Source organism: Anguilla anguilla, chromosome 4, assembly GCF_013347855.1.
Source record: "Anguilla anguilla isolate fAngAng1 chromosome 4, fAngAng1.pri, whole genome shotgun sequence".
Taxonomy (NCBI): domain Eukaryota; kingdom Metazoa; phylum Chordata; class Actinopteri; order Anguilliformes; family Anguillidae; genus Anguilla; species Anguilla anguilla.
In genome coordinates this window covers 55484957-55510547 of record NC_049204.1, presented here as the reverse complement: position 1 = coordinate 55510547, position 25591 = coordinate 55484957, and the positions used below count along the sequence as shown (strand labels likewise).

The window sequence follows — 25591 nt, the reverse complement described above, 5'->3', positions numbered from 1 at the left end:
ATGCTATGCATATAATTAAAATTAGATTCAAATTAAATGTGCATGACACTGAAGCATCTTTTGGTAGCACAAGGTTAAAGAATTAAAAGCATCACCAGCTTTCCAGAGTATATACAAAAATGCCTTTGGTACATAAATTACTGTAACTACTAAGTAATTTATTTACGATAGCTCCGTGGTATCCCTTGGGTCCTGGTAAGCCTTGCAACCCCTGCAACAGACAGTGAAGTGATGACCATACATGCCTACAGACGAGGTCAGAGAACATCTCTTAGAAGAAAAGCCTTCATCAGAGAAAGATGTAGAACTTACTGGGCTCCCAAGCACCCCCTTTGGTCCCTCCTGGCCCCTCTCACCCTGAATCAAAGATGTCAATTAACCATCAGAGTTCATACGGAATTATTAATGCAGCATTTTAGCCAAGAAATTAATACTGCTTATTATTCAGTCATTACATATTCAAAACACATTTTCTGTGTAAGTTCATACATTTATTAGTCTGTTCATAAATATTCTGTAACACGTGCCCTGCAAATTCAATGAGTATAAATTCTGTTGAATTTTGCTGAAGAAAGTTAAACTGAATTATACTGACAAATTATTTTTCTGGAGAAAGCTACATATTTATAATTGTACAAATCCAAATAAATTTCAGTAATACTAATACTATAACAGAAGATAAAAATAACAATACCTTTTGCCCAGGCTGTCCAGGAGGGCCACTTGGACCAGTTTTGCCTTTAATGCCCTAACCAAACATACACATCAATACATTTAAAACAAATAGAGAACATATGTATAATAGCTCCAAGGGCTAGGGGCAAGGGATAAGATAACATACCACAATTAAAAAGTCAGAAGTTACTTCTTAAATATAGCTTGCAAAATTTGCATTATTATTGTACTGCCATAAAATGTACAGGATACTTTTAGGCACTTCCTGGTATGCACGTTATAAATGATAAAAATGGGCCATGTCATGACAAACAGTTCAGCCTCAGTTTGGCAGTTTGTATGAGCCTGATCCTTTTGAAGATTTTTTTTTTACAAAAACACAAAATGATCTACTTGGTTCGAAGTGAGTGTTTCAGATTTATTTACTAGGTTCCCTGCTGAGGCAAAAACACACCAGGCTTGAACAGAAATGTCAAGGCTGGAAATATTTCTGTGCTAGCCTTTCACCACACAGGAGGATTTCCATACATCGCTTATCGCAGAAAATTTATCAGCTATGGTAATTTTCTGAAAATACAAAACATAATTGGATATGCACCAGTGGAAAAAAGGGTAAGTCAGAAGCAAGAGAACATTTTGAAACACAGAATGTTAGACTTCAACATGCACTTATGATAAAAGAATCGTACCGTAAATATTCTGCTGTTACTTTTAACTATTAACAATATGACAGCTCTAATGTACACGAAAAATAAATTTAAATAACAACATGATGAAATACATCAGAGCAGTCTACACCTGAGGTCCTCTGCAGACAGTGGATGAACTGGTCATCCTCTACCGTCAAAAATGTTGCAAACTCACCTTGATCCCTGCACTTCCTGTATTACCAGTCAATCCCCTGCTACCAGGATCTCCCTGTTGAAAAATGGCCACACAAGGGAAGTCTCAATATGCACAGGCAATGTGTGGGCCATTCACAAAAACACATTTGGATAAGGAGGATTCGATTGCTCAATGAGCAATACTAACAGGATAGGTGACAATATTAACATGACACTTTATGGTTTATGGCCCCCATCCTATCAATTCATCTGCCAGAGAGTGAGTTATATTTTTAAATCATATTTGGATAGTGTTTCTTAACAATACAGAAACGCAACAACAGAACAACTGGTAAGTACCATCAAGTATTGGGCCCGATCCTGCCTTGAGGAGCTCAAGTGCTTTTTGCACATTCTAAGCTGTGCCTGGTTATGTGCATTTGAGATATGCACATCCTCACGCGCAATTACTCTGAATAACTCTGAAAGTGGGTGGTGCATGATGTGTTTAGCTAAATATAATTATCCAGTTCATCCCTTCTGATGCCCACAGATGGACAATGTGAATTGGCCTGGAGTTCCTATCCCATTGCCTTTTACTTCATAAAACCCCATTATCGCATTGGGTTCGGCAGAATCGATTTGTCTCGGTCCCACCTATCAGTGGAGAGAGCACACGCACCTGGGGTTGAGTTAGCCAATTAGTTAGTTCTCCTCCACGGTCAGGGCAAAGACCGGGCGCACACGCCGAAAGAGTGGCTGTGTTTTAAGTTCCGTTTGTCAGAGCACTGCAAGATGGAGAAAGAGACTGGGCAGCTGAAAAGTTGGTCAGCTGAGTCCAGCGGTGAGCTGAAAAGCTGTTGCTGGATTTTACTCTCTTAAGTCTTCGTTATTTTATTTGTTGTTTTAGTTTATTGTTTTCACCTGGAACCCGTGAGGGGGAAGGGTGAAGGTGTTTGTTTATTCAAATTTGTGTTGGTGTGGGTGCGCTCTCTCTCTCTGTCCATGCGGCAAATGACGGTGTTTCCCGGAACTGCCACAGCTCCCTCCCAGGGGTGTCACACCGGCATGTGACACCCTTAACTCAGTTCTGCAGGGCATGAGGGGCTTTAGTCATCAAATAATCGGCTGTGTACATTTATGTGGGGTTCATTTCTGTATCTCAATCGCCGAAATACCAAAATGAAAATTCAGTAATCCGCAAAAATATACTCTAAAGTTGTTTAATTATGAAACGTGGGAATGAGTTCAGAACTCAAGCCAAGAGCAGGCCATATATTCATTGTTTCCACAATTTCAATTGAAATTGTGGAAACAATTTTTGTGGTTGAAAACTCCATGTACTATGGGGTGCAGATATCAGATTTACTCACATTTTTCCCTATGGGACCTTGAATTCCTGGACCTCCATCCTTCCCCATTTGACCCTAAAAAAAGTAAATAACATTTGGATCCAATCCATTCAAGAAGATTATTTAATTCTGATGTCATACAACACACAACAGGACTCATATAACATAAGCATTAAAAACACTGCACAGCTGGCTGAAATATGCTAATGAGCTATACAGGAGAAATAAAATAACACTGAACTTTCCATTTCAAAGCTGGTGTTGTAAAGGATAAAAAGACTAGGAGTAATAACTTAAACTACAACATTATTAGATATCATTTACAGTGGGTGTAATTACAATTTTTTTGTAAACATTGACATTTACATTTTCGCCAAAATAAAAAAAAAAAGAAAATCATACATATTAGTATTTAGATCAAGCCCATCAAGCCAATCAATTTCAAGCATTGATTACAATGTGGATTTGTGGAAAGTTCACATTTAAGTCCATTCATTGCAAGATATGTTTTCCTCATCGCACTTGTGGCATGATGGAGTAACTGGCATGGGTTGAAATATAGCATTGATGCAGACGACACTTAATGTTTTTAAATAAATCTGTGATTGTGGAAGGCTGAGGAGACAGTATTCTGTCCGCACACTTCACACTTTACACTACCATTTTAATCCAACATTAGAGTATCACAGGAGGGTCTCGATCACTGTATATATTGTCAATAAATAAATTAATTAATTAATAAATAAACAAAGTACCCGTTGTCCCTTTTGTCCAAGATCCCCTCCTAATCCTGGTTTACCAACAGGACCCTATGGAAAAGACAAATCCAATTAATCAAATTCAGTATGCATTAACCCAATAAAATTACACCAATTAAAATGCAGGATCTTACAGGAGCTCCATATATTCCGTCTAGTCCACGATTTCCTGGGAGGCCTCGGAGTCCCTAAAATGAAGGCAAAAACTCAAATGAACAAATATAATAGAGAGAGATTACTGTGCGTGGTACTCTGCACATACCTCTGTCCACACCTGCTATGGACATTACTTACTTATAAAAGTGTAATCACCGCCCTCCATTGCTCTTTTTATAACTTCTCATTTTGTAGTAATGACGAGTCACAAAGAGTACACAGTAAAAATGTATGCATATACAACTTCATATAACAGTTATTGGTCTGAACTATATAATTAGCTGTAGGTTAGCTGCTAGTGATTTAAATGACAATATCAGTTGTAATTTGTATTAGGCATTTTGCTTTGCAATTACGGCATAATATTTTGTTTGATTTGCTAAAGTTGGGAGCAAAACTGCCAACAAATACTAGTCTGGATAATACTATTTGCCATTTAAAAACTTTTTGGTGATTTTAAAAAAATAGATTTTCTTTGTTGGAAACACAAAAACACTGACACAACACAATTTTCTGGAATTCCAGCAGTCACATGGCAATAACAAATATTGGTCAGTCTTATCAGATAGCATTTAGAGAAATAAATATTAGAATACATGCCTTAAGACCTTGAGGTCCAGTTACCCCTGCAATTCCTGGCCTACCCTATGAGATACAGCACAAAATTAAAATCCAACAAGAACATTTTACAACTAACATAGTCACAAAGTTGTATTACATATTCTCTTTTGAATTTTTGAGTCAATGCTACAAACCCCCCAAAAATGACCAAAAACATAGTTAAGATAACATAAAAAGCTGAAGTACATAATAACCTTAATACCAGGTTCTCCTTCAGGTCCTTGTTCTCCCAATTTCCCCATCCCTCCCTGTGAACAACACATGTCAAGCACGATTTCACATGGTCAATCATCTGACATGCTGGGGAGAGCCAACTGATTTAGACTGGTGCAAAAGCTAGTGATTTTTTCACAACTGTTATACTGTTATTAAAACCAATTCAGTACTGGTTTAAATTAATGTCATCCAACACTGAAAACAACCAAATACCTTTAAACACTGAAATTCTACAAGGTAAAAAATTTAATATTTTGCATATCACTGCCTTCAAGGACTGTATGAAGGAGCGTATTGAGTACTGATGATAAAAAGAAAAATGCTTCTTGTATTACCATAGGGCCTGGCAAACCAACAAATCCTCCACGACCAGCATGACCCTTTAAGGGAATAATGACCAAATATGTAATTGTATTGTTACACATCGCTAGTGACATTTTTAAGACATATAATGATACACGAATGCATAAAATGTATTCATTTAGTACTGGTGTTAAATCTTGAGGTTCTTGTGGATCGGTCTTTCCCTGTCAAAAAAAAGCAGCTCTGCAACTTAAAACAACATAAGCTATAATATTTTTCACTACCTTCATTCCTCTTGGCCCAATAGGTCCTTGTGCACCAGGGGGCCCTCTGGCACCCTAGAGGGCAAAATGTTTTAAATAAATCATTAAATATTGACTACAGGGAGCAAGCAGTACTTCACATGGAAACAGAGATACAATATCAGAATATATATATGGGATATTTAATATCCTGAATGTTTCCATAATTACTCAGGAAGAATATATTATGTAGTCCCATAAAAGTACCATCATTGGAGCATTATGACTATAGTTTATGTTGTCATAAAGTATCAGCATTAATAAACTCACCTTTAGCCCTTCTTTCCCTTGTTTGCCCATTTCTCCCATTATCCCATCATGACCCTTACAAAACACAGAACAACAAACCACGCAAAGCTTTGAATACGGCCCTGTGGAACTCTCTCTCAAAGGAATACAGTCAGAGCTATTCATATTTTAACATCAATCATGAATATTGAAAAGCCTACTTCCAGACATTGCTTGATATTGCTCTATAAGTGATGGTATGAACGGCCTATCACAGGGTGTGAATGTAGAGACCCCACTCACTGTGGGGCCTTGAGATCCTGGAGGGCCTCTCGGTCCTCCTTCACCCTGAAGGCCCGATGGTCCCCCTCTGCCTTTGAATCCCTTACTTCCTCGAGGACCAGGGGGTCCCTGTTCAACATCAAAAAGACCGTAGTCTTATTACGCATAGTAGGACTTTCAAAGGGTGGGCAGTCAGAACAGGAAAATAGTGCGCATGGCCAGGGGCACCACCAGGGATTTTGGGCCCCATAAAAAGATTTCACATTGGGCCCCACATATATATTATGTGTGCATATATATAAAAATATTACGAATACATTATTTAATCCTGGTACAGGCTACTATGATGGCTTTTGCAACAGAACCAAAGGTTCACTGTGTGATCATGACTACATACCTGGTCTCCATTGAGCCCAGGTTCACCCTTATCACCCTTTCCAGCATTGGGTCCCTATCAGACATGGAAAGACACAAGAGAAAAAGCTACATTATTACTACGTGCTCAGAACCAAAGGGAAGACTTCACATGGAGGGAACTGTGTACGCTTATACTACAATTTGGTTCACTTAATTGTGTGGAATTTGTGTCCTTACAGTATTTCTTATATCCTAGTAAAATTTTACAAATGTGTTTAAAGAGAGAGATAAGTCCAAAGAACGTGCATATGTTTATCAAAAGACAAAACAATTCATTGAGTTCATATTGAAATGGTGAATTGACAAAAGGCTGTGATTCTGGCTTATGGAGTAACTAATTTTTTCTAAAGCATGTTACCCACAAGGATTTAAACCTGCATTACAAAGGCACTGACTTATCACACTCCTCTGATCCTAATAAATCTTGTTGAAAATGTGAACTGAAATTTAGCTGTTTATGTGATTTCCATTTCGTTGGAGCTACAAGGCTTTTGCACAACAGGGGCAATATGTCACATGCAACTATTCCTCTGGTGGTTGGGAACAGATCACACGTAAAAAAGAGATAAAGGGGCTGCTTTAAGAAATCTTACTGGATCACCTGAGGGTCCAGTTTTTCCTGGATTTCCATTGGCTCCCTGGAAGACAAGAGAAGGCAAAGCACTTACCAAATAAATTACAAATTGTGAGGAAATCCAGTACTCAAATCTATTCAATAACCATGTTCATAAACGGTCGGCAATGTTAATTACTGTTGAGAGACTGTATATCAGTCTAAACCCTAACATACTGACAAATGCTTAACAATTACTAAACATTTTATTGAGTCATTTTGAGAGAATGACCAGGCCTGAGGTTCCTCTGCATTAACCAGCCTGTGTTTGAGCGAGATGTTGATGGAGGGGGCGACAGAATCTCACATTTGGTCCAGAGAGTCCCGGCTCACCTATCTCACCCTCGATACCCAGCTGCCCCTGCATCAAGAAGAGAAACACATTTTGAACTTAGCCACACCCTAAATACATTTTGTGTAATTGTTTTCCTGCATTTATGTTAATGGCTTGATAAGAAACAGAAATGATAGAATGCATAAAACAGATTTTGATACTTGTTTGATTGAACACTCCAGGCTTCATATTTACAGAAGACACTCACTGGATCCCCTTTGGGACCTGGAGGTCCGTCCCTGCCTGGTTTTCCCTGCAGAAACACAAACAAAAAGAAGCGAACACACATTGCAAGATGATAAAATATGACAACATTAAAACTGATAATGTCAGATGTGAAAACTGCTGCTCGAATGACATCATCTGAAAAATGTGATGAAATACAGTACAATAAATACAAATTGGATAATCTATCTATAATGTTTTGCCTGTAATTAATTTCAAATACAGATTCAATTTAGATCTTTAAAAATTGTCACGGGTGTATTAGGTAAGTTACATTCCAAGCAGAACAAGGTAGCAATATCTCTTCGAAACCACTTATCTCAATTAATATTCCTAGTGAGTATGGCAGAGATTGCAGTCATAAACTAAGTCCCCCTTCAAAGAAATTCAAGAGCTCATATGAAAAATTATCATACCAGTACCTTTCCTGCAGCATAATTTACTTGTCTGCAGTCTCACTGTGGCTCATAAAGTGTGGTTCAATAAAGGAAGATATTAAATCCCGTTTGAACTTCACTGAATCTAATTAATTGTAATTGTCTGAATGTTAATTGTACACAAAGACACCTGCCACATATTTTACCCAATAGCTGCTGGATGAAACCAACCAATAAAAAGTAAAACTACATTAAATATCTTTCCTTAAATTCTTTGTCCCCTTTTCTCCAAATTTGGAATGCCCAGCTGTATTCCTAAGCTGCACTATTTGGTACAAACGCCATTACAGTCTCTGGTATGACATGGGAGAGTGAGATTGATGTTCATTCCCACTGACTGAATCTCTCACTCTCAGTCGAAGTGATGGTACCATTATGTGATCCCATGTGCATCTATTGGCCACAGTCTGCCACACCCCCATCAGTACATTTATCTATAACTGCTTCTTCCATGGATTCACCACAGTAGTAATAACAGCAGTGAGTAATAACAGTATTGAATAAGATGCACGTGGCAATATATGCAGCAATTACTCTTTTGTCCCCCTGGAGAAATAGAGTTTACCAACGTGACTCAAATAGCACACAATGTCTTGCATGGGATGGTTTCCTCTGTTCAGACCCCATCATCCAGTTAGCTAACAATCATCCACTCAGCCTACCTGTGGTCCACGGACTCCAGGAAACCCAATGATGCCGTCAGGGCCAGGCTCCCCCTGTAACAGCACACACCACCACATCAGAGGCACTGTGACCAGACAGGTATTGATAGGTATTGGCAGTACAGATACGATCGGTAGAGGCCGTGATGCTTACATGTTGGCCAAGGGGTCCCCTCAGGCCAATAGATCCTGGCTGGCCCTAATAATAATACATCAGAGTCATTATTGGGCAATTATTTCACAGAGGCAAAATGAATATTCAAGGTGCATACTGTTATTGTCTAATGTGTTCTTACTGGTGGCCCGTTAACTCCTGGGACCCCTTTTATTCCTTTTGGACCCACGATTCCCTGAAGAAGAAGAGAACGGGACGAATCAGTCGACTGGATTTAATCCCTGAGTTATTGAGGAAAGTGCATGAAACTGGATCCAACTTACATTGGGCCCCGGTAGTCCTGAGAACCCAGGTGCTCCAATGTCCCCCTGGATGAAAGGCAGAGGTTGGCAGTGAGACTCGGTGGCCGCGGGACGTGTGGCAAAAAATGGGTCTGGAAGCCGAGGTACTCACGGGGGGTCCAGTTGGCCCCGCAAATCCCTGTGGTCCTCTTGCTCCCGGCACTCCCTGCACAACACAACTGCAGTGAAAGGCCTTCACTAATTATGCCCCACCTAGATCTACATAACTGAGGAGACGTACACCTGGACCACTATTCACTTTAAAGTATATAAATCTATTTCTGTACTGCCTATTTCTACATACCTCCACAAATCATCGATTCGTAAAAACTTTGTTTGGGGAACTGGCTCCCAATGTACTGTGATGCTCCAATACTAAAGAGTGGTATTCATGCATAGTGAGAATGACCTATCCTTGCAGAAGGCAACTCATTACAGCAAAAAGAACAGAAATATCAAAATAATATTAAAAAAAACAAAATTAAAATGTCAACAAAAATGTACGTGTGCCTATTTTGGAGAAACTGACATCTATTGACCATGAGAAGCGCTAGGTAAGAGGTTAAATGGGCAAAGCTTCAAGTGAGTGAGGCGTGGTTCTTGCTTTGTTGTGAAAGACAGCTCAAGTGAGGGAACTTTGAAAGGGGAGCATTGATTGGCTGATGAACAGATCTCTTCTGATGTGCTCCCTTGTATTAATTTCGTTAGGCTGCTCCCTCACTTCCCTCAAAAACTCACTATTTATTATTACCATGTGCAGGCTATCCAAGGGCATAGCTTGCACAATCCCATGGGTCTCACTTTTTTTAAAGATGTTTCAAATAATATTATCACTAAATAAATAATTTCAGCTTTCTATTAATGTAAAACTACTGTGTGTGCGTGTGTGTGTGTGTGTGTGTGTGTTACTGAAATAGACTTTTAAACAGCTTACTTAAATATTGGCTGAAAGAAATTACTCACAATGTACCCTGTAATCCCAATCGGGCCCCTGACTCCTTTATTTCCCTATGGACAAAAAGGAGCATAATCAAATACATTCAGAGAGCCAAAGTATGCAGTCATTTTCCACTGCGTCTACAGTAGAAACCATTATATAATGATCCTCAAATGTAATTTAACCGATCTCAGCATTTGTTAAAAAGTTAAATGATGATGCATTAGATTATTATCTGACCTTGTCACCCTTTGGGCCCCTGGCTCCCTGAGGGCCTATTTCCCCTTGATAACCCTGAGCAAGATCAAAACGTTGTGTTAGACCCCATGTGTTACAGTCTCCATTCATACTTATACAGTATATTTACATTAGATGAGGATGGAAACCTGGAACTGGACAGAAAAATCAGTGGGTACTGAACCAATAGAACAGCTCAAATAGGAGTTACAAAGCATTCTATTTGTATAGTACATTGTATTTTCATCTCAATGCTTTTTAACTCTTTAGCGACATTTTTGCCAAGGATAACCAAGCAATTTTCTGTCACATCTACCTCCTTTCCCATAATGTTGGTTTTCTACGAAGTTGTGTGGAATAACTGTATTGTCCAAAAATAAATCCGGGCCATTCTTACCCACTCACCCAGCTCCCCTTTGTTGCCCATCTCGCCCTTGTAGCCCTCAGGGCCCTGCAAGCAGATGCACCCCCATAAAAAGAAGTCTTTAAAGAGAACAGGTCAGGTACTTGAGGAATGTGTTGTACCTAAATTATGCTTCCAGTGCATTTGCATGTATAACGGCATGCTAGCTGGTACTGAACGGTAATGGGAGCTTGATGTAATGTTTTATTCAGTTATGGGAAAATTGAACATTTACAGTCACAAAATACCACCTTTTTATTATTTTATTTGCTTTTCCCTATCATTATTTTACTCCTATCCAACCACCTGGTAAGCCCTAAATCACTTCCAGTGGAATCATAACTTAATCATATTCCTTTTACTTAGATTTTAGTTTCTTCTGATGCAGGTTCAGATTTTTTACCTGCTCCCCAGGTGGTCCTGGTGCACCGCTGGATGCGTCACCTCCAGGGTATCCATCTTGTCCCGGTCTACCTGGGGGACCCGGCAACCCCGGGGGCCCTGGGTCACCCTGATAAAATTCCACAAGGTGGGGGACGTTCAGCTACACGGTCCATCCCAACAATAATATGGATGCATGTACAGTTATCCCCTGCGCACCGCTATGAATTTCCTCCCTATAATCAGCCTCTAAGGCACGTCCATTCTGGATGTGAAAGTGACACATCTTTTGCCCAGACACACACTTGGAGCAACGTCTGCTGAAAGAGGAGTCCTGGCACTCAGTTGCAGGACAGCTTGTGAAGTCTGCCGCCAAGCCAACGCCACGACTCACAGAGTATGGGCATTGTGGAATGTCTGTACCTTCACAAACTATTGAAATATGCCAGTGTTAATGAGGGTCACTGGGTGATGCTGGAAAAAGATCTCATCACAACATCTCATCTCTCAGTCATGGCCATGGTGTAAGGAATCCAACACATACAATGCCAACGGCGTTGTTGAGATATATTCACAAGCCATATGTGTGAATACATATCATGGGTAAAATGCAATCAGTTGCCTTCCAAGTCGCTCTGGATAAGACTGCCCGCCAAATGCCAGGGAAGAGTAAGTCCACATCGGAGCAGAGTTATGTACTCTCACCCACACATGTCATCGTCAGAAATGGATACTATGAAAGAGAGTAAACAGAGATACCTACGATTCTCCCTCGTTCTCCCTTCCTCCCAATCTTCCCAGGTATCCCTGGGGGCCCCTGAAAAACAGGTGCGAACTTCGAGCTGTGGACACAGACTGGTAGCAATTTCTCTTGTTCAAATTTGAAAAAATCTTATTAAAACAAGGACAGTTAGGGTTGGTTTCCCTGACATGGGTTAAGCCTAATCCTAGCCTAAAAACATTTTTAACAAAGATCCTCACAGAAATTTTCTTTTAGTCTAGCACTGTGCTTAATCTATATTGGGGAAATCAGCCCTTACAGTTACATACTAAATAATTACGTTTGATTTGAGCATATTCCACAATTCATTCCAATTATATTCACTTATAGTACACAAAGTGCAACTTCTGTGTTACAATAATAATCCATGATGCAGTTCTATGTGTCTGAAAATATAATATAAAAAATAATTTAAAAACAAAATGTTTATTTTTCTGCAGCTATTAATACAGTCAGGTGAGTAAAGGTCTCTCCAAACTCAGATGAAATTCATGCTGCCACAGACTCAGTTGAGCCACAGGCCATGCAGTTGTAAACCATTAATGCAACACCAACAAGCACCTTACTATTGGTAAATGGTAACTATTAAATGCTGTAGCGTTGTAAGCAACTTTAGATGTGATTCAATTGAATGGATCAGTCAAGAAATGTCAGCATTCATTTAGCAACAGGCTGCAATACCTGAATAATGGTACAGAGGGAGCTAAAGACCTACTGAATATATGACATTAAAGGGATAGGCTTTGAAGTATTAAAAATATTATTTCAGTTTTTTAACTCAAACTGTTTTTGTGTTTGATGATATTTTTTATAAAGACGTTTCTGACAACCTGTCAGCTTTACAATGGCATGTATCAATGCATTCTGGGGTTGAAATTAATTTTCTCACATCTATGTACACATATTAACTTCAAAATTCAAATTCATTTTTTAAGTACCATGAAAGATACACTGTAGCTAAGAAACTGAACGAGTAGGCAAACAGTTAATGTAAACCAGAAAATACATTTTTAGGCAATAAAAAGAGTATACTGTTAACAATCAATTTATGAACATGATGAAATCCAAAATATGTCACAACATTCATTCTTATTTTTTCTTTTTTTTGCCACAATAATTTCTATAATGCATTTACTGTGGGTCATTATAAATGATACTTTATAAATGGTGAAGCGCATGTGAGCTAATTAAAACATGTAAGATACTATGGTACTTACGGATGGCCCTGGATCACCTTGGAGTCCATATGGTCCTTGTGGCCCCTTCCGTCTCTGGAGATGACAAACATACATCAACTGTTGTTTTTCTCAATATAATTTAGTATTCCATACAGAAGTCACACTCCAAAAATGCAATTTCCCCAAATGTAATACTGTTGTTAATGATGTCCTACAATGTAGCTCACAACATTGTATTTTCTGATAAAATATAACCACTTACTTCATTGGAGTTTTGCATAGTAACTGAGAATTTGACTGCATAGTAACAGAGAATTTAAAACTTTGTATTCAGGTGGCGGTAAGACGATTTCATGGTGTCTGGATTTTGCCAATGAGTGTCTGCCCAACGTAATTGCTATTCACTTTCCAGGTGTCTGGTCAGTTATCTTGTGAAAAATTCACAACATGAGTTACTGTTCCATAGACCATTTTAAAATGTGGATTGCTAATCTTGTGCAACGTGCATACAAGGAAACGAGAAATACGTGAAAATTAGTCAGTTTATCATTTTTACCAAGGCGAAATAAAACGCGGACCTAAACTGCATTAAAATCAGAGAATTCCCGGTGCAAAGGATTAATGAAGCCGTTGCTGACGTGGGCGATGCTTGTTTAAATAACGTTTTCAGACAAAAGACTTTCGGAGACATTTGCCTTTGTGTCGGCTTTTTTCCTGTAGTAAAAATGACAGTGTCAGTTCACTACGCTCCATAGCAAGTTATTGCATCATTATAATGGAACCAAAGCACTGCAAATAAGGATTTAAGTTAACTCATACGTATTTTAGCCAGCACTTCATGTCTTCCTGCAGTTATATGATAGTGGTAGATTTTGGACAGAAAAGGAACATTAAAAACTATACTGGAGGCGCCAAAACTGAAGCTAAAATTATAAAAAAAAATTAAACCCCATAAAAAAAAAAGATTTAAAAAAATGTAATGGAAAAGTGTATTTGTGAAATCACTTACCGGCCAAGTGGAAATAAGCTTTTTGTATATTTTCTTTTTCTGTGGGAATAAAGAGAAATATCTAAAGTCACCCGTTCAAAAATGGTGGTGAATTTTCATGTTAGCCTAGAGATGAATGCCTATCACAGGCAAACGTCTGTCAAACGTGTACACTTTATAACCTTAACATGCCACTGTATATTTATTCTGTGAAGATTCTGACAATAACAATAACCTATTAAGTTTTACTTCTTACTGTAAAAGTTAAAACTCATGCCCATACTGGAATTCCCCAATCCAGGCAAATCCACAAATGCTCTGGCAGCAGACATTTTCTGTGACTTCATTTTCCCTTATTTTAATCCCGCGCTATTAAGAGATGTCATGTGTAGTGTAAATATTATAAATACAACGGCATACATTTAAAAATGTATTTAAAAAATCTAATCAAATTTGATCCTGGGTGGCGCATGCAGTTGAAGTGCTGCACTTCTACAGTCCAGATTCAATTCAGACCATTCAGACCAGAGTGTGGCTAGGAGACCCAAAGGCCAATACATGGTTGGATCAACATAGGGTTGTAGGATTTTAGTCGGCATGGCAACCCCTGCAGCATCACTCAGCAGGAGACTCTTCCAGACCAGCAGATGTTTTCAACCCCCACCGGTCCACGAATGCAATCTCAATAGTCCCCATGCCTCATTTTCAGCATAATTCTGCACGGCCCTGGGTTGACACGTTGTACAGAACAACAGCTTGTAACTTCATTTTACAATAATTCTGAAATGTAAACAGTCATGCACAAGTAACGCAAGATCTGTGTGAAATGAATGCACCTTGAACTTCACCCATTCCTCCTCAGATGTTTTCCACACCACAATGGCAGGCATACCAGGTGGACCATAGGCACCGGGGTACCCCGGTGGCCCCGTGCGCCCTGTGGGCCCAGCATATCCCTGTGTGGAGACAAATTAATCCGTTATTTGCCCTGTGTGATGCATGGTCATCGCATTACCAACAGCCAAATCTGTTTCAATTCATTTATTTCTGTTTCAACTGTACGTGAGTCCACAGTCATGCATGCTGGCATAATGGAAGAGCCAATTTCAGTTCACTCTCCCTCCCACTGCACTCTCAGCCTGATATTTGGGGTGTAGCTGAGCACAATCAATGGATTTCTTGCTGTCTGATAACTGCCACAAGCTTCGGTATCTGGTCAAGATATACACGTAAATGCACAAATTCAAACAAATATACACACAAATGTATTTATTTGTACACACAGACACACACACACACATACAGGAAATATATGCCTATATCCTTATAAATATGTGGCAAATGTGAGAAAAATAAAACTATTGTAAAAGCAATGGTTTTTGTATGAGATTTGAATACAAACTTTATCTCCTTTTGGCCCAGGTGGCCCAAGCAATCCAGGAGGGCCCCTATGACCCTGAAAAACACGACAGAACAATTAGCTAACACAACATCTCCAAGGTTACCGGTTAAAGACATCTATCAACAGAACCTCACTACATGTATTGCAACAACACAAAATCACCACTAAAAGGGCTGCCATGTTTTTACGCTTACTTGACCTCTCTACTCCTCAACCCCACATGATCCGTGAAAAAAATCTTTGACTGCATGTCCCCTCCCCCTTTAATATTTTTCTTTTCTCTGTGTTGCACATTAAGCACAAACACATCCATAAAACCCCTTCCCGTAAAAGTTCCCTCTCCCTCTCTCTCTCTCAATATTAATTGAATAAGCTGAACAAACTCAATTTCCCATGAAGGCTTTCAGACATAGCACGTCTCTCTTGTGGCCAGCTTGCCCATGTGACGTATTTATTGAGCACTGTTCAGTGTGTGCTTACAAGAACGCTGTCTAGTGCTCCAGTTCTCATCAATACTACAGAATAACCACCAGTTATTCTGGGTAATGTGTTCACCCAAAACAGCCTTTAAAGCACGCATACATTGCAGAAAATAAATGTTGCGTGTTAAATACATTTTCTTAATAAACTTGTTGAATTATTTATACGCTAGGTGAACACTCCAATCAAGGGAGACTTATAATGCCTTTTTGTTTATACAACTGACAAATTCTAAAATGTATATACACAGCTTGGATTTTTCCTGGAGCCAATTATTATCAAGGACACAATAATGATGTTTCGGCTACTCCTTCTGTGCCCATTGCAATCAGCTACATTAGTCACAGCAGTTACTGCCACTTAAGACTGCACAACAGACACAGATGCTGCTGGCAGACCACAGTTTCCTGATTGACAGGAGGACTTTCTGTTAAGTTCTGTGATGACGTGTTCACATCTCACAAAACCTACCCCTCCCTAGGCAACACTACAGTCAGTTTTGCACCCGTCTCAGACAGGCTGTCTGTGGAACTACAATGGGAAATGGCACGATCAAGATTCGGTCTAAACTGTGCAGTACATCGCCGTGTCAAAGAAAAGGGGTCTGAATGCCGTGTGCCACTTGGAGGATATTCGCATTTGTTGTGGAGGATTTCTCACCCGTGGGCCTCTTGGGCTCTCCGTGCTGGCTGGACCTCTGCCCCTGTGGGTGGGCGTTGGTCGAAGATTGCCTGAAATGACAGGAAACAAAGAGGGAATTCATCCTGGGCACACCCAGCATCCTTTGAGGTTTCCGAAAAAGACCTGTTGGCAGGGGATGAGGCCTGAGAGGGCAGCCTCCTGGCCTAAGCCCCCCCTCAAAATGCCCCAGAAGCCCTCCTCTATACAGGTTGCTCTGATGAAGGAGAGGTAACACACGGGCCAGAGATCATGCAAGCACATACAGTACAGTACTGCTCTCAGCCCCTCTGCTCTCAGTAGTCATGTGAATGCAGGCTGTGAAGGGGACAGGCCCTGCAGCTCACCCGACATGCTGACATAGGGCAGCCCACAGCATTTGCAGACAACACGTCCACCATTTTGGTGCAAATGTTCTGATCTGACCCTTTGTTCTCATGCAACAGCTGTCCCACAGAAATGGGCTTACCTTCCAGGATCTCAGTCGTGGTTACTTCTGGTTTGCCTTGAGTCATTTTGCTGTCCCCTGCATCTGTCCCTCTTGCTTTGGTTGTCGTCTCTTTGTCCTTATCTGTCAACTTTGACATGTTTGTTGGTGGTCTATGAATTGCTGGATTTACAAGCAATGTTTTCTGCATCCCTGGCAGTACTAGAGGTGCAGCAGTTTCCATTTCTTCATTCACTCTCAAATTATTAATGGTTGTATTTCCAATTAGTTCCCGGTCCAAAGGACTTTTGGCTGTCCACTTTTCTGACGTAGCAGACTGGTTTTGACGAGCTGGTCTCTGCATAGTTAAATCCATTTTCTCAGGCTTTCCACGTGACACATCTGGCCCTGTGAGATTGTCCGTGATGTCTCCCGGCAGAGCAGCAAACTGTGAGTTATTCATCATTTTAGAGTCCATTAGCCCAGACTGAATTTCCAACTTAATTTGTCCCCCTGACAGTTCTGACTCCAACGTTGTCACTGCAGTGCTGTTCTCTGTGGAAGAGACAGAAGAGGTTGGAGGAGCTGTCTGCTTAATCATAATTTCCATATGGTTTATCTTTGGGTCCACAGATTTTCTGAGATGTCTTGGCTCAGGAGGCCTGCCTGTTAATGTCAGTGTCACTCCTGTGACGCTCCCTGACTGTTCAGTATTTCCTGTAAAATTAACGGCTTTTCCTGTAGCATTTAGACGTAGGCTGTCCACTGTTACACCTATTGAAGCAGTGCCTTTTATCACATTCCCTGACGTCGCCTCATGCGTTGTGTTTGGGAAGAAGAGATGACTCCATTTTGAAGACGATGTTCTGTTTGTGAGCTCTTCTCGGCCACCTTCATCATCTGTTATCGCAGGCGATGAAGATTCAAGCAGAGCTATTGGTTCTGAAAGTGTGTCCGTCTTTGCTGTCTCTGTGAATCCTATCACCATGGAAGCATCATGTACTCCAGCCTTTTCCAGACCATTTCCTTTATTGTTGTTTATTTTATCCTCGGGCTGCACTGTATCCTCTGCTGACAGAGATGTGTCATTCTTCCCTCTTCTCTTGTTTGGTGCCATTGGCTTACCTAAATGTGCTGTTGCAATGATCTTCTTTGGTCTGGGTTCCTGTCCAGACTTGGTCTTGGCTGGTGCTGACTTGTTACTTGTTATGATTTGTTTCTTGGGAGATGAATGATATGGTCCCTCTTTCCTTTGGTTGTTGGCCTTTGCTGTTAAATCTAGCTTTGCTGCCCTGTGTCTTTGACCAAGCTGTACTATCTTTTGCCCTGAAGAATCACTTTGTATGGGTGATACTCTGTTCCCAGGTATTTCCAGAGCCTCTTCAGTAAGTTCACAGGAATCACCCTGTAAAAAATATAATTAAAACTATGATTTAAAAAATAGCTAACAGCACAGAATATGAGAAGATAAATACTGTTTAATTTGAGGGTGATTAGATTTAGGTTTATACAACACCAGATGATTCACTGCCTTTTTGAGTCTCAACAACTTGTTAATGTTAATGTTAATCTTTCTCTAACTTGCATGATCTTGCAGATTTTGCACACTGCAGCTGTAAAAGTGTATTAATATCAGTGTTTAAATAATTACTCACATAATTATAAACACAATGTATATGGAGAGGAAGTTATGAAAGGTAAGGTGACAATATCAGATGCAGAATTATTCGCATGTGATAAACACTTTCAGGGAGCAAGCATGAAATAGTTCCAAAACAATTTCATGGTTATGTTGTAATGACGTCTAAAATCAAGTTCACCATACAAGCTTGCACTGTCAGATTTTGTAGACCCTGTCTGATTGCATAGATAGGACACAGTGGCAAACACGCCTGCCACAGGCCACCGAAGTGGCTTTCTTTGGGGCCCTCCAGCACAGAGACACAGGGAGAAGATGTTCAAACAGTCCAGATTTATCGTATGAGGGTTTGGCAAGATGGTAACGCCAAATGAGCAGATGTAAAAACCCTGTCATGACAGAGAGCTGCCTGGTGTGGGTGGGGATGGCAGATTTAACCTGTGCGCAGTGATTACCTCACTACGCACAGGTGCAGCCACTCCTGTTCCTGGGTCCAATTAGCCTGGCCAATTATCTAATTCTTTACCAATTATCCAATTGGCCAGGTCTAATTAGCTTGACCCAGGGCAGGTGTGGCTGCTTAAACCAGCCATCCCCACACCACAGACACTAAAGGCAAATAACTGACCATTGTAGAAGCAATACTTCCCATTATGGTTTATAATCAAAGAAAATATATAAACACTGGCTCAAAGAAGCATAATGATTTAAATTTAAAGTGTTTGCTAATTCTATCTTTACTTTTTTCAGTGAAACTATAGGCTGTAAAAAGACCTTGTGCTGTCTTCACTGTTGGAATGTCTCAGTGCTTTTGTACAATTTCAGATAGAGTTGACTATAGTTTCACTGTCTAACGTAAAGATAGAATTAACATACAGTACATTTTTAAATCTATTTGTGTGCAACATTCCAACATACTTTTTAAGCAGTCAAGTCATTAGGAATGGGAGAACCCCTTAAATTACCTGTGTATCTGGATCCCGCCGGGTGGTGGAGTTGTTGGCTTGAAAGTGCAGTTTAGCAGCTTTAGGATCACCCAACACTAAGGTAAGCCGCTGTATAGTGCCCTGCAGGAACAAATGTTCTTAGTGATACATTACTACACCTGTTTGGTGTCCTCATTGCAGCTTGCAGTGGCCCCACGGTTCAGGAGCCATGACCTAATTTCATGAGCTCAGGCTCTCAGACGGCTCTGCAGTTAAACTTCACTTGGTGGCTGTCCGATTGAGGTGGGCTTCTCACAGTCGCTGTTTGTCTTTCTCAACCAGGCTACAACTCACCCTAGGTCCTCTTCCACCCAGCCGGCCAGTGCGTTTGCACGACACAGTGAACACGACTTGCTTTTCCAGAAGTGAGCAAACTAACTGAATGGTGCCATTTTGTCAAACGCAACCTTGCTAAATTTTCAGTCTGAAAGGGATTTAGGCACACAGTAAATCAAAGTCTTTGTGGGCAGTGCCTTTGGACCCTCATTCTTAAGATAATTTATCAAAGAGGATCGGTCTATATTACATTAATTGGATTTCAAATAATTACACTGACTGCATAAACAAACTCCTCTGAAATCTTACCACTGGACAAAACTTCACAGTAATGAAAAGGCATATAATTATCTAACGATAATAAAATTCAAGTACTTGCATAAACAGTAATAAATCAAAATATGTACACACCCACTGTCCTTCAGTGATACAATATCAACTTTCATGCTTCATTTTGTTGTATATGGACATTAGAAAACAAAATAACACCTGACTATTCCAGGAAACTGATGTCATAGTCAAATTTCATAGTAAAACAGTTTAATTCAATTAGGAATTAATTGATAATTATTTATGAAGCTTACGGCAATTAGGATGAATAAAAATGGAAGGGATGTAAAATAATATGAGGCTATGAAGCCTTTCTGTGGCCTCGAATTTGGTGGTGCAAGAAACTGCAAATGCATTTTTCTGTTTGATTTACGGGAATGCCTTGTGATTGGGAAAAATCATCTGCCTTGCCCTCATCCTTTCACACACCTGTGAAAAATTCTGGGTTATGATCTAGGACATATTTCAGTGACTGACTGACATGGTGGAAATGACATGACTGGACAATGTGGAAAGTTTGTATAAGACATCACAGAGACAGACTAGCCACATTATAGAACGAAGCAGCAGCAGCAGCAACAACAACAACAACAACTAGAACAATCATCATCATCATCATCATCGTCGTCTTCTTTCTTCTTCAGCATCATCCCTACCATGACCAGACCCAAGCCTCAACTCCAATAGTTCTTGAATATTTTCATACCTTGCCTTTTGCTTTTCAGTTTATGTATTTGTTTCATATAATGTACTCTAATCATGCATATGATATAAATCAGTTTATTTACCAAAATGAAAAATGCGAAATATGAAAACTAATTTGTAACGGTGTTTACTGTTCAATAAAATAATTATGGTATCATTATTGTAACAGTATGAGGGCATACAGATTTAATTTTAGAGAATCTCTGATGAAGCCCTTAGTGTCACATGATCAACACAAATGCAACTTACACAGCAGAGCAGCAGAAGAACCAAAGCTGAGACCTGCATTGCTAGGCAATCACTTTCAGTCCTCAAAAACCAGGTTTCCTTCTGCCAAACACCCAGAGGTCCCTAGAACAGACCCTTCCCTGGAGAATCCCCGGCATTGGACAGTCTCCCACCGAAAGGGGCCATGGCACCCCCGTCAGGGCTGAGGATATATTCCAAAACCAGACAGTCACTGTTGCCAAATACACATCCACACGTGGAGATCTTCACTTCTCTTTGTAAAGCTTCCGATGAAGAATATCCAAATATTCACAATTTATTTCCACTTACATATGACTCAAATACACTTTATGGCATGTCATGTCTTTATTTACGATTATTATTCAGATGGGGAACGAATGGTTTTTAACTAATGGTTACTTTTTTCCTTTTTGTAATTCCACGTCTACTAGAAAGACAGAGTGAAAGGAGAGTTTTATACAGGGCACCAGTGAAGCAGTGTTATCATAAGACCTTGAAATGTGGGCGGGGTGCGACGGCAGTGCTCGTGTCTCACTCAGACACCACCCACTCCCCGTGTCCACACAGACACTCACAAGGTCAGGCCTGCCAGACACACACATCAAACACACATATGATGAAAGTGCCTTTCCCTGGTGTCAGTAGAACTGTTGCTTTTACTCCAGAATTCAACTTCTTGTTCATTTCCTTCTAGCCATCACAGTGATTTCTGACAAGACAAATGGAAGTGCAATAAAGCTGAAAATTGAATCTAAACAATTTTCACAAAAACAAGTACACCCCAGACTGACAACTGTTTCTCACAAATCAACAAAGCTCACAAGACCCCAGATTCAAGTGCATTAAAAGGGGAAGCTTGTTGACTACTAAATACCTTCATAAACGTAAAACCCGTCTTTTAAAAATGAGGTGTCCAGTGTCACAAAATAATGTGAAGTTAAAGGAAGCTGAAATAATGTTCAATACAAAAACAAACCATCTGGTTGTGGGATATGACAGTATTAACCCCCAGGTCACGTGTCTTCCTGCCCTGTTTTATACCTTGGGCATTTGATCCACTAGTGACTTACGGACTCTTCCTCTCTTTTCCACGAACATCCCTTTCTAGGCCCTTTGGACCACATGAGGAATGTGACACCGGGCTCAGAAAAGCAGCCCACTTACTGTAAACGGCGTGTGGAAAGATCGAGTGGCACCGCCCCAGCAGGGTGAGACCCAGAGCAGACGCCTCCAGTCCTGGGTACATCCTCCAGGGTACTGCCTCCAGCAGCTGGCAGCCAGCACACAGCTCCAGTCTGGAGAAGGAGAGAGCCAGGGCCAGCCTGTGCCATCCCAGAGGAATACAACAGGAAACCTGCACAAGTCACTGAACCAGTGGGAGGACTAAACGACCTTACCTTTGCTTGGCCCAACAATGCTTTGCCCATGTATGTTAATATGAACTTAACAGCAGTTTTGGCTAATGACCAAAGGGCTTTGGTCTTTATTTCTACCACTGGCTTGATCTCTAGCTGAATCATTCTGGTAAGTTCCCAAAAGAATGCATATATTACTAGATTCACTGCACATGTAAAAATTACGTTTGCCTAGTTACTGTAGTTAAATTTGAAAATATTTACTTGACATACACACTCCTTTAGAAGCCCTTTTGATAATAAAGATCAAAATGAGACAACTCTGCTTTACTGGATATTTCTCCAGTACTGTCACAGATATGGTGGGTTGATCATAGCAAAGGCTATTCGGGTGGTGGTGAAGGTGAGACACACCTGTGGCAGCTTCTGCAACCTCCTCTCCCAACACCACCAACAGACAACCTTCTCTCCCAACACCACCAACAGATAACCTGCTCTCCCAACACCACCAACAGACGACCTCCTCTCCCAACACCACCAACAGACGACCTCCTCTCCCAACACCACCATCAGACTCCTGTCCTCCTTCCATTGCCCTAGCACCTGTAGCCACATCAGTATGCTTGCAGTAGCTTATCAGCTAACCTGCAACTCAGACAGACCCATGTTTCCCTTCCATTTACATTGAAGAAGTGTTGGTATTTTCGAACAAATATAGTCTATGTATAATTGAAAATACAACAGCTATGAGACTGGAAGGTTGCTGGGCTAGAAGTTTGCAGCATTGTTCATGAATGGGGAGTTTCTCCTGCCAGGGTTTTCCCCACTTCATCACACTAGAGCAGCTCCTTCGGTCAACCAGACACCCGCAGTTAGCGGTGGCTAACAACATACTGTACGCACAATGGGGGACGTTTGTGTTAGCCAGCACTCTTCTGAATCACTCCAGGATGCAACCAGCTGAATGTGACATCTAAAGATTTACATCAAATGATGCTTCAGAAACCTAAATAAACAATGATACGGAACAAGTCTGCAGGTTTAAATGGGGCCCTTTGAAATGTATAGACATACTGTAATGTGTTCGTCCTGCCAGGCCAGCTTCACATGTCTGTGCCAAGTTCACCACAAAGCTGACAAATTCATTGCAGTGCAATAACCTGAATACTCAAATTCAGGTCACCCACCAAAGTGTGGTGAGGCACACACAAATAATGTACAATATGTTTTGTGGCGGACAATTACTCAATTAGAAGGCTTCAACTGACAGGATATGTCAACCAAAGAAACTGGTTGAATGTGCAAAACTGAATACCAGCTTTTTTTTTTTTTTTAACTTACTGGGGTTCAAAAGCTCCCTGTGTGTTGATGAGAGGGGAGGCATATTCTCCAGTTTCACAGGCTGAACGCTGAGAATCGTCCAGCACGTTTGATACATTGTATTGATCAGGGGACCACAGGTCCACCAAATCCAGCAGGTCAGCCTCTGATAAAGGGAGAAGAAGAAAAAAAGTTGCAGATTAAGTCATCTAAAATTTATCAACCCTTCAGCATCTGCAATCACTACTGGCAATCTATTGCTATATATGCTACAACCAAGGAGCTAATCAACACTAAATTATTATAACAGATTCAGGAAATTAATAGAAGTTTGAAGAAATATAAAAACTGAAAGCTCTCCCTCAGCAATTTTGTTTTAATTGATTCCATTGACTGAAAAAGCACTGTTAACTCTAATTTATGCCATACAACTATGCTAGCACAAAAATATAATCCATACCATTCATATTTTTAATGGATCTCTCCTTTTACCAATTTCAAAGCTTAATGGGGCATGCTCCAAGTGTATAATACAGAACATATACATTTAATATACTATTAAAATCAACTAGTACTTACCACATCTGTTTGCCTAATATGGAGGCTGAAATCATTATTATAAACACCATTATTGTAAACCCCATAAGAGGGTTGCTATCCCATTTAAAATGCCTGGTTCTATATTACAAGAAAATTCTTATTATTATTGCCAAGTTGTGAAGCCAATAACCCACAATGAACTATGAGTTGTCACCATGGTATGGTTGCCATTTTTATTAAAGAGCATCAGTCATTTCATTGGTCCTTTGCACAGGGAACTGTAAAACATATTTCCTTCACAAAACAAATTCTCAAGTATTTTGTCAAAGATATAGACAGGCATCTATATTGAAATATAAAGAGTGCATTATTCAGACATTTTATTTATATATACTACATACATATATATAAACCAGTAAGCATTTCTATACCAGGAATTCAGGTGCAACATAGCCTTTTTTTGTTTAGTATGTTTCACAGAACAGTGACTTTACACAGGCCAGTAAAACATAGACCAAATACTTCCTATTCACATTTCAGTGATGCGTCCACAAAACAAAGTACAACACATGACGTCATACAGAATTGCTCTCCTGGAAATAATACATGTTTGAATGCTGGGCTTCTGGGTCTTCTAAAAAAGAATAAAAACAAACATATTCGTAGGCTTGCTGCATGTTGTAAACAAAGCCAGCCTTTACATTTTGAGAAACATGTGCATGAAAGTATGTCTCATCAAATATTTCAAATAAAATTCCAGAGTTTGAAAATTGTATGGGAAAATATGATGTAGCAAAATAATTTGATTATGGTTTTGAATAAGATGTGACACCCAAGACTGGTTTAAATTCGTACTGCATGTGTTTGACTTTCCTGTGGAGAGGTGCACAATCACTGACAGAGATAAACTCACTGAACTCCGCATCAACATCTAATCAGTGTTAATAGCTATCAGAACAATGCTGCAAAACCTTCAGAGCAAAGCATCTTGGGGCAAAGGGAACCAATTACAAACAATGCTTCATGGCAAACCCCATGGCAATAATTATTTTTTATAAATCACCACAGAGAGGACACGGATGTCTTATGCATAAAAACAGTGAAGATAATATGGCATGGTGAGCATCCATTTATTGGCAATTTTGAGCTAGAGTTGGGGGCTACAAATGATGATTTTGAAGACATTTCTGTGTCTCACTTAGTATGCATGTTCATATTGTCGTGATTTCTTGTAAATACAAGCTTGATAAAAATGTGTAATTGAGCCTCATTTGTTCAGAAAAGTCTAATCTAAACCAGTTGCTTTGTAAGGCTTCCATTTCATATTTACTTACATCATCAGCAGCGATATGACAGGTCACCCAAAAACACCAACCATTGTCACTTACATTTTTAAAATAGTTTTCTCAATGGATGGTGAACAATAGGGCCCATCATG

General features: G+C 40.0%; 1 protein-coding gene across 1 annotated transcript in view; it reads right to left on the bottom strand.

Moving 5' to 3' along the window:
- si:dkey-21p1.3 (collagen alpha-1(I) chain) overlaps positions 1-21354 on the bottom strand; it is a 32225-nt gene extending 10871 nt beyond the window's left edge. The window contains exons 1-35 of the mRNA XM_035414660.1: positions 20939-21354; positions 19358-19459; positions 16796-18158; positions 16309-16379; positions 15169-15222; positions 14603-14722; positions 13788-13826; positions 12818-12871; positions 11583-11636; positions 10842-10949; positions 10433-10486; positions 10039-10092; positions 9825-9869; positions 8974-9027; positions 8844-8888; positions 8702-8755; positions 8560-8604; positions 8406-8459; positions 7290-7334; positions 7055-7108; positions 6728-6772; positions 6115-6168; positions 5739-5846; positions 5478-5531; positions 5190-5243; positions 4938-4982; positions 4581-4634; positions 4366-4410; positions 3744-3797; positions 3607-3660; positions 2873-2926; positions 1540-1593; positions 695-748; positions 313-357; positions 167-211 (exon numbers count right to left, since the gene is read on the bottom strand). Coding sequence (XP_035270551.1) covers positions 167-211; positions 313-357; positions 695-748; positions 1540-1593; positions 2873-2926; positions 3607-3660; positions 3744-3797; positions 4366-4410; positions 4581-4634; positions 4938-4982; positions 5190-5243; positions 5478-5531; positions 5739-5846; positions 6115-6168; positions 6728-6772; positions 7055-7108; positions 7290-7334; positions 8406-8459; positions 8560-8604; positions 8702-8755; positions 8844-8888; positions 8974-9027; positions 9825-9869; positions 10039-10092; positions 10433-10486; positions 10842-10949; positions 11583-11636; positions 12818-12871; positions 13788-13826; positions 14603-14722; positions 15169-15222; positions 16309-16379; positions 16796-18158; positions 19358-19459; positions 20939-20977 — 3327 coding nt within the window. The 5' untranslated portion in view covers positions 20978-21354. The remainder of the gene's footprint in view (positions 1-166; positions 212-312; positions 358-694; positions 749-1539; positions 1594-2872; positions 2927-3606; positions 3661-3743; positions 3798-4365; positions 4411-4580; positions 4635-4937; positions 4983-5189; positions 5244-5477; positions 5532-5738; positions 5847-6114; positions 6169-6727; positions 6773-7054; positions 7109-7289; positions 7335-8405; positions 8460-8559; positions 8605-8701; positions 8756-8843; positions 8889-8973; positions 9028-9824; positions 9870-10038; positions 10093-10432; positions 10487-10841; positions 10950-11582; positions 11637-12817; positions 12872-13787; positions 13827-14602; positions 14723-15168; positions 15223-16308; positions 16380-16795; positions 18159-19357; positions 19460-20938) is intronic.
- Between the last annotated feature and the right edge of the window lie 4237 nt (positions 21355-25591).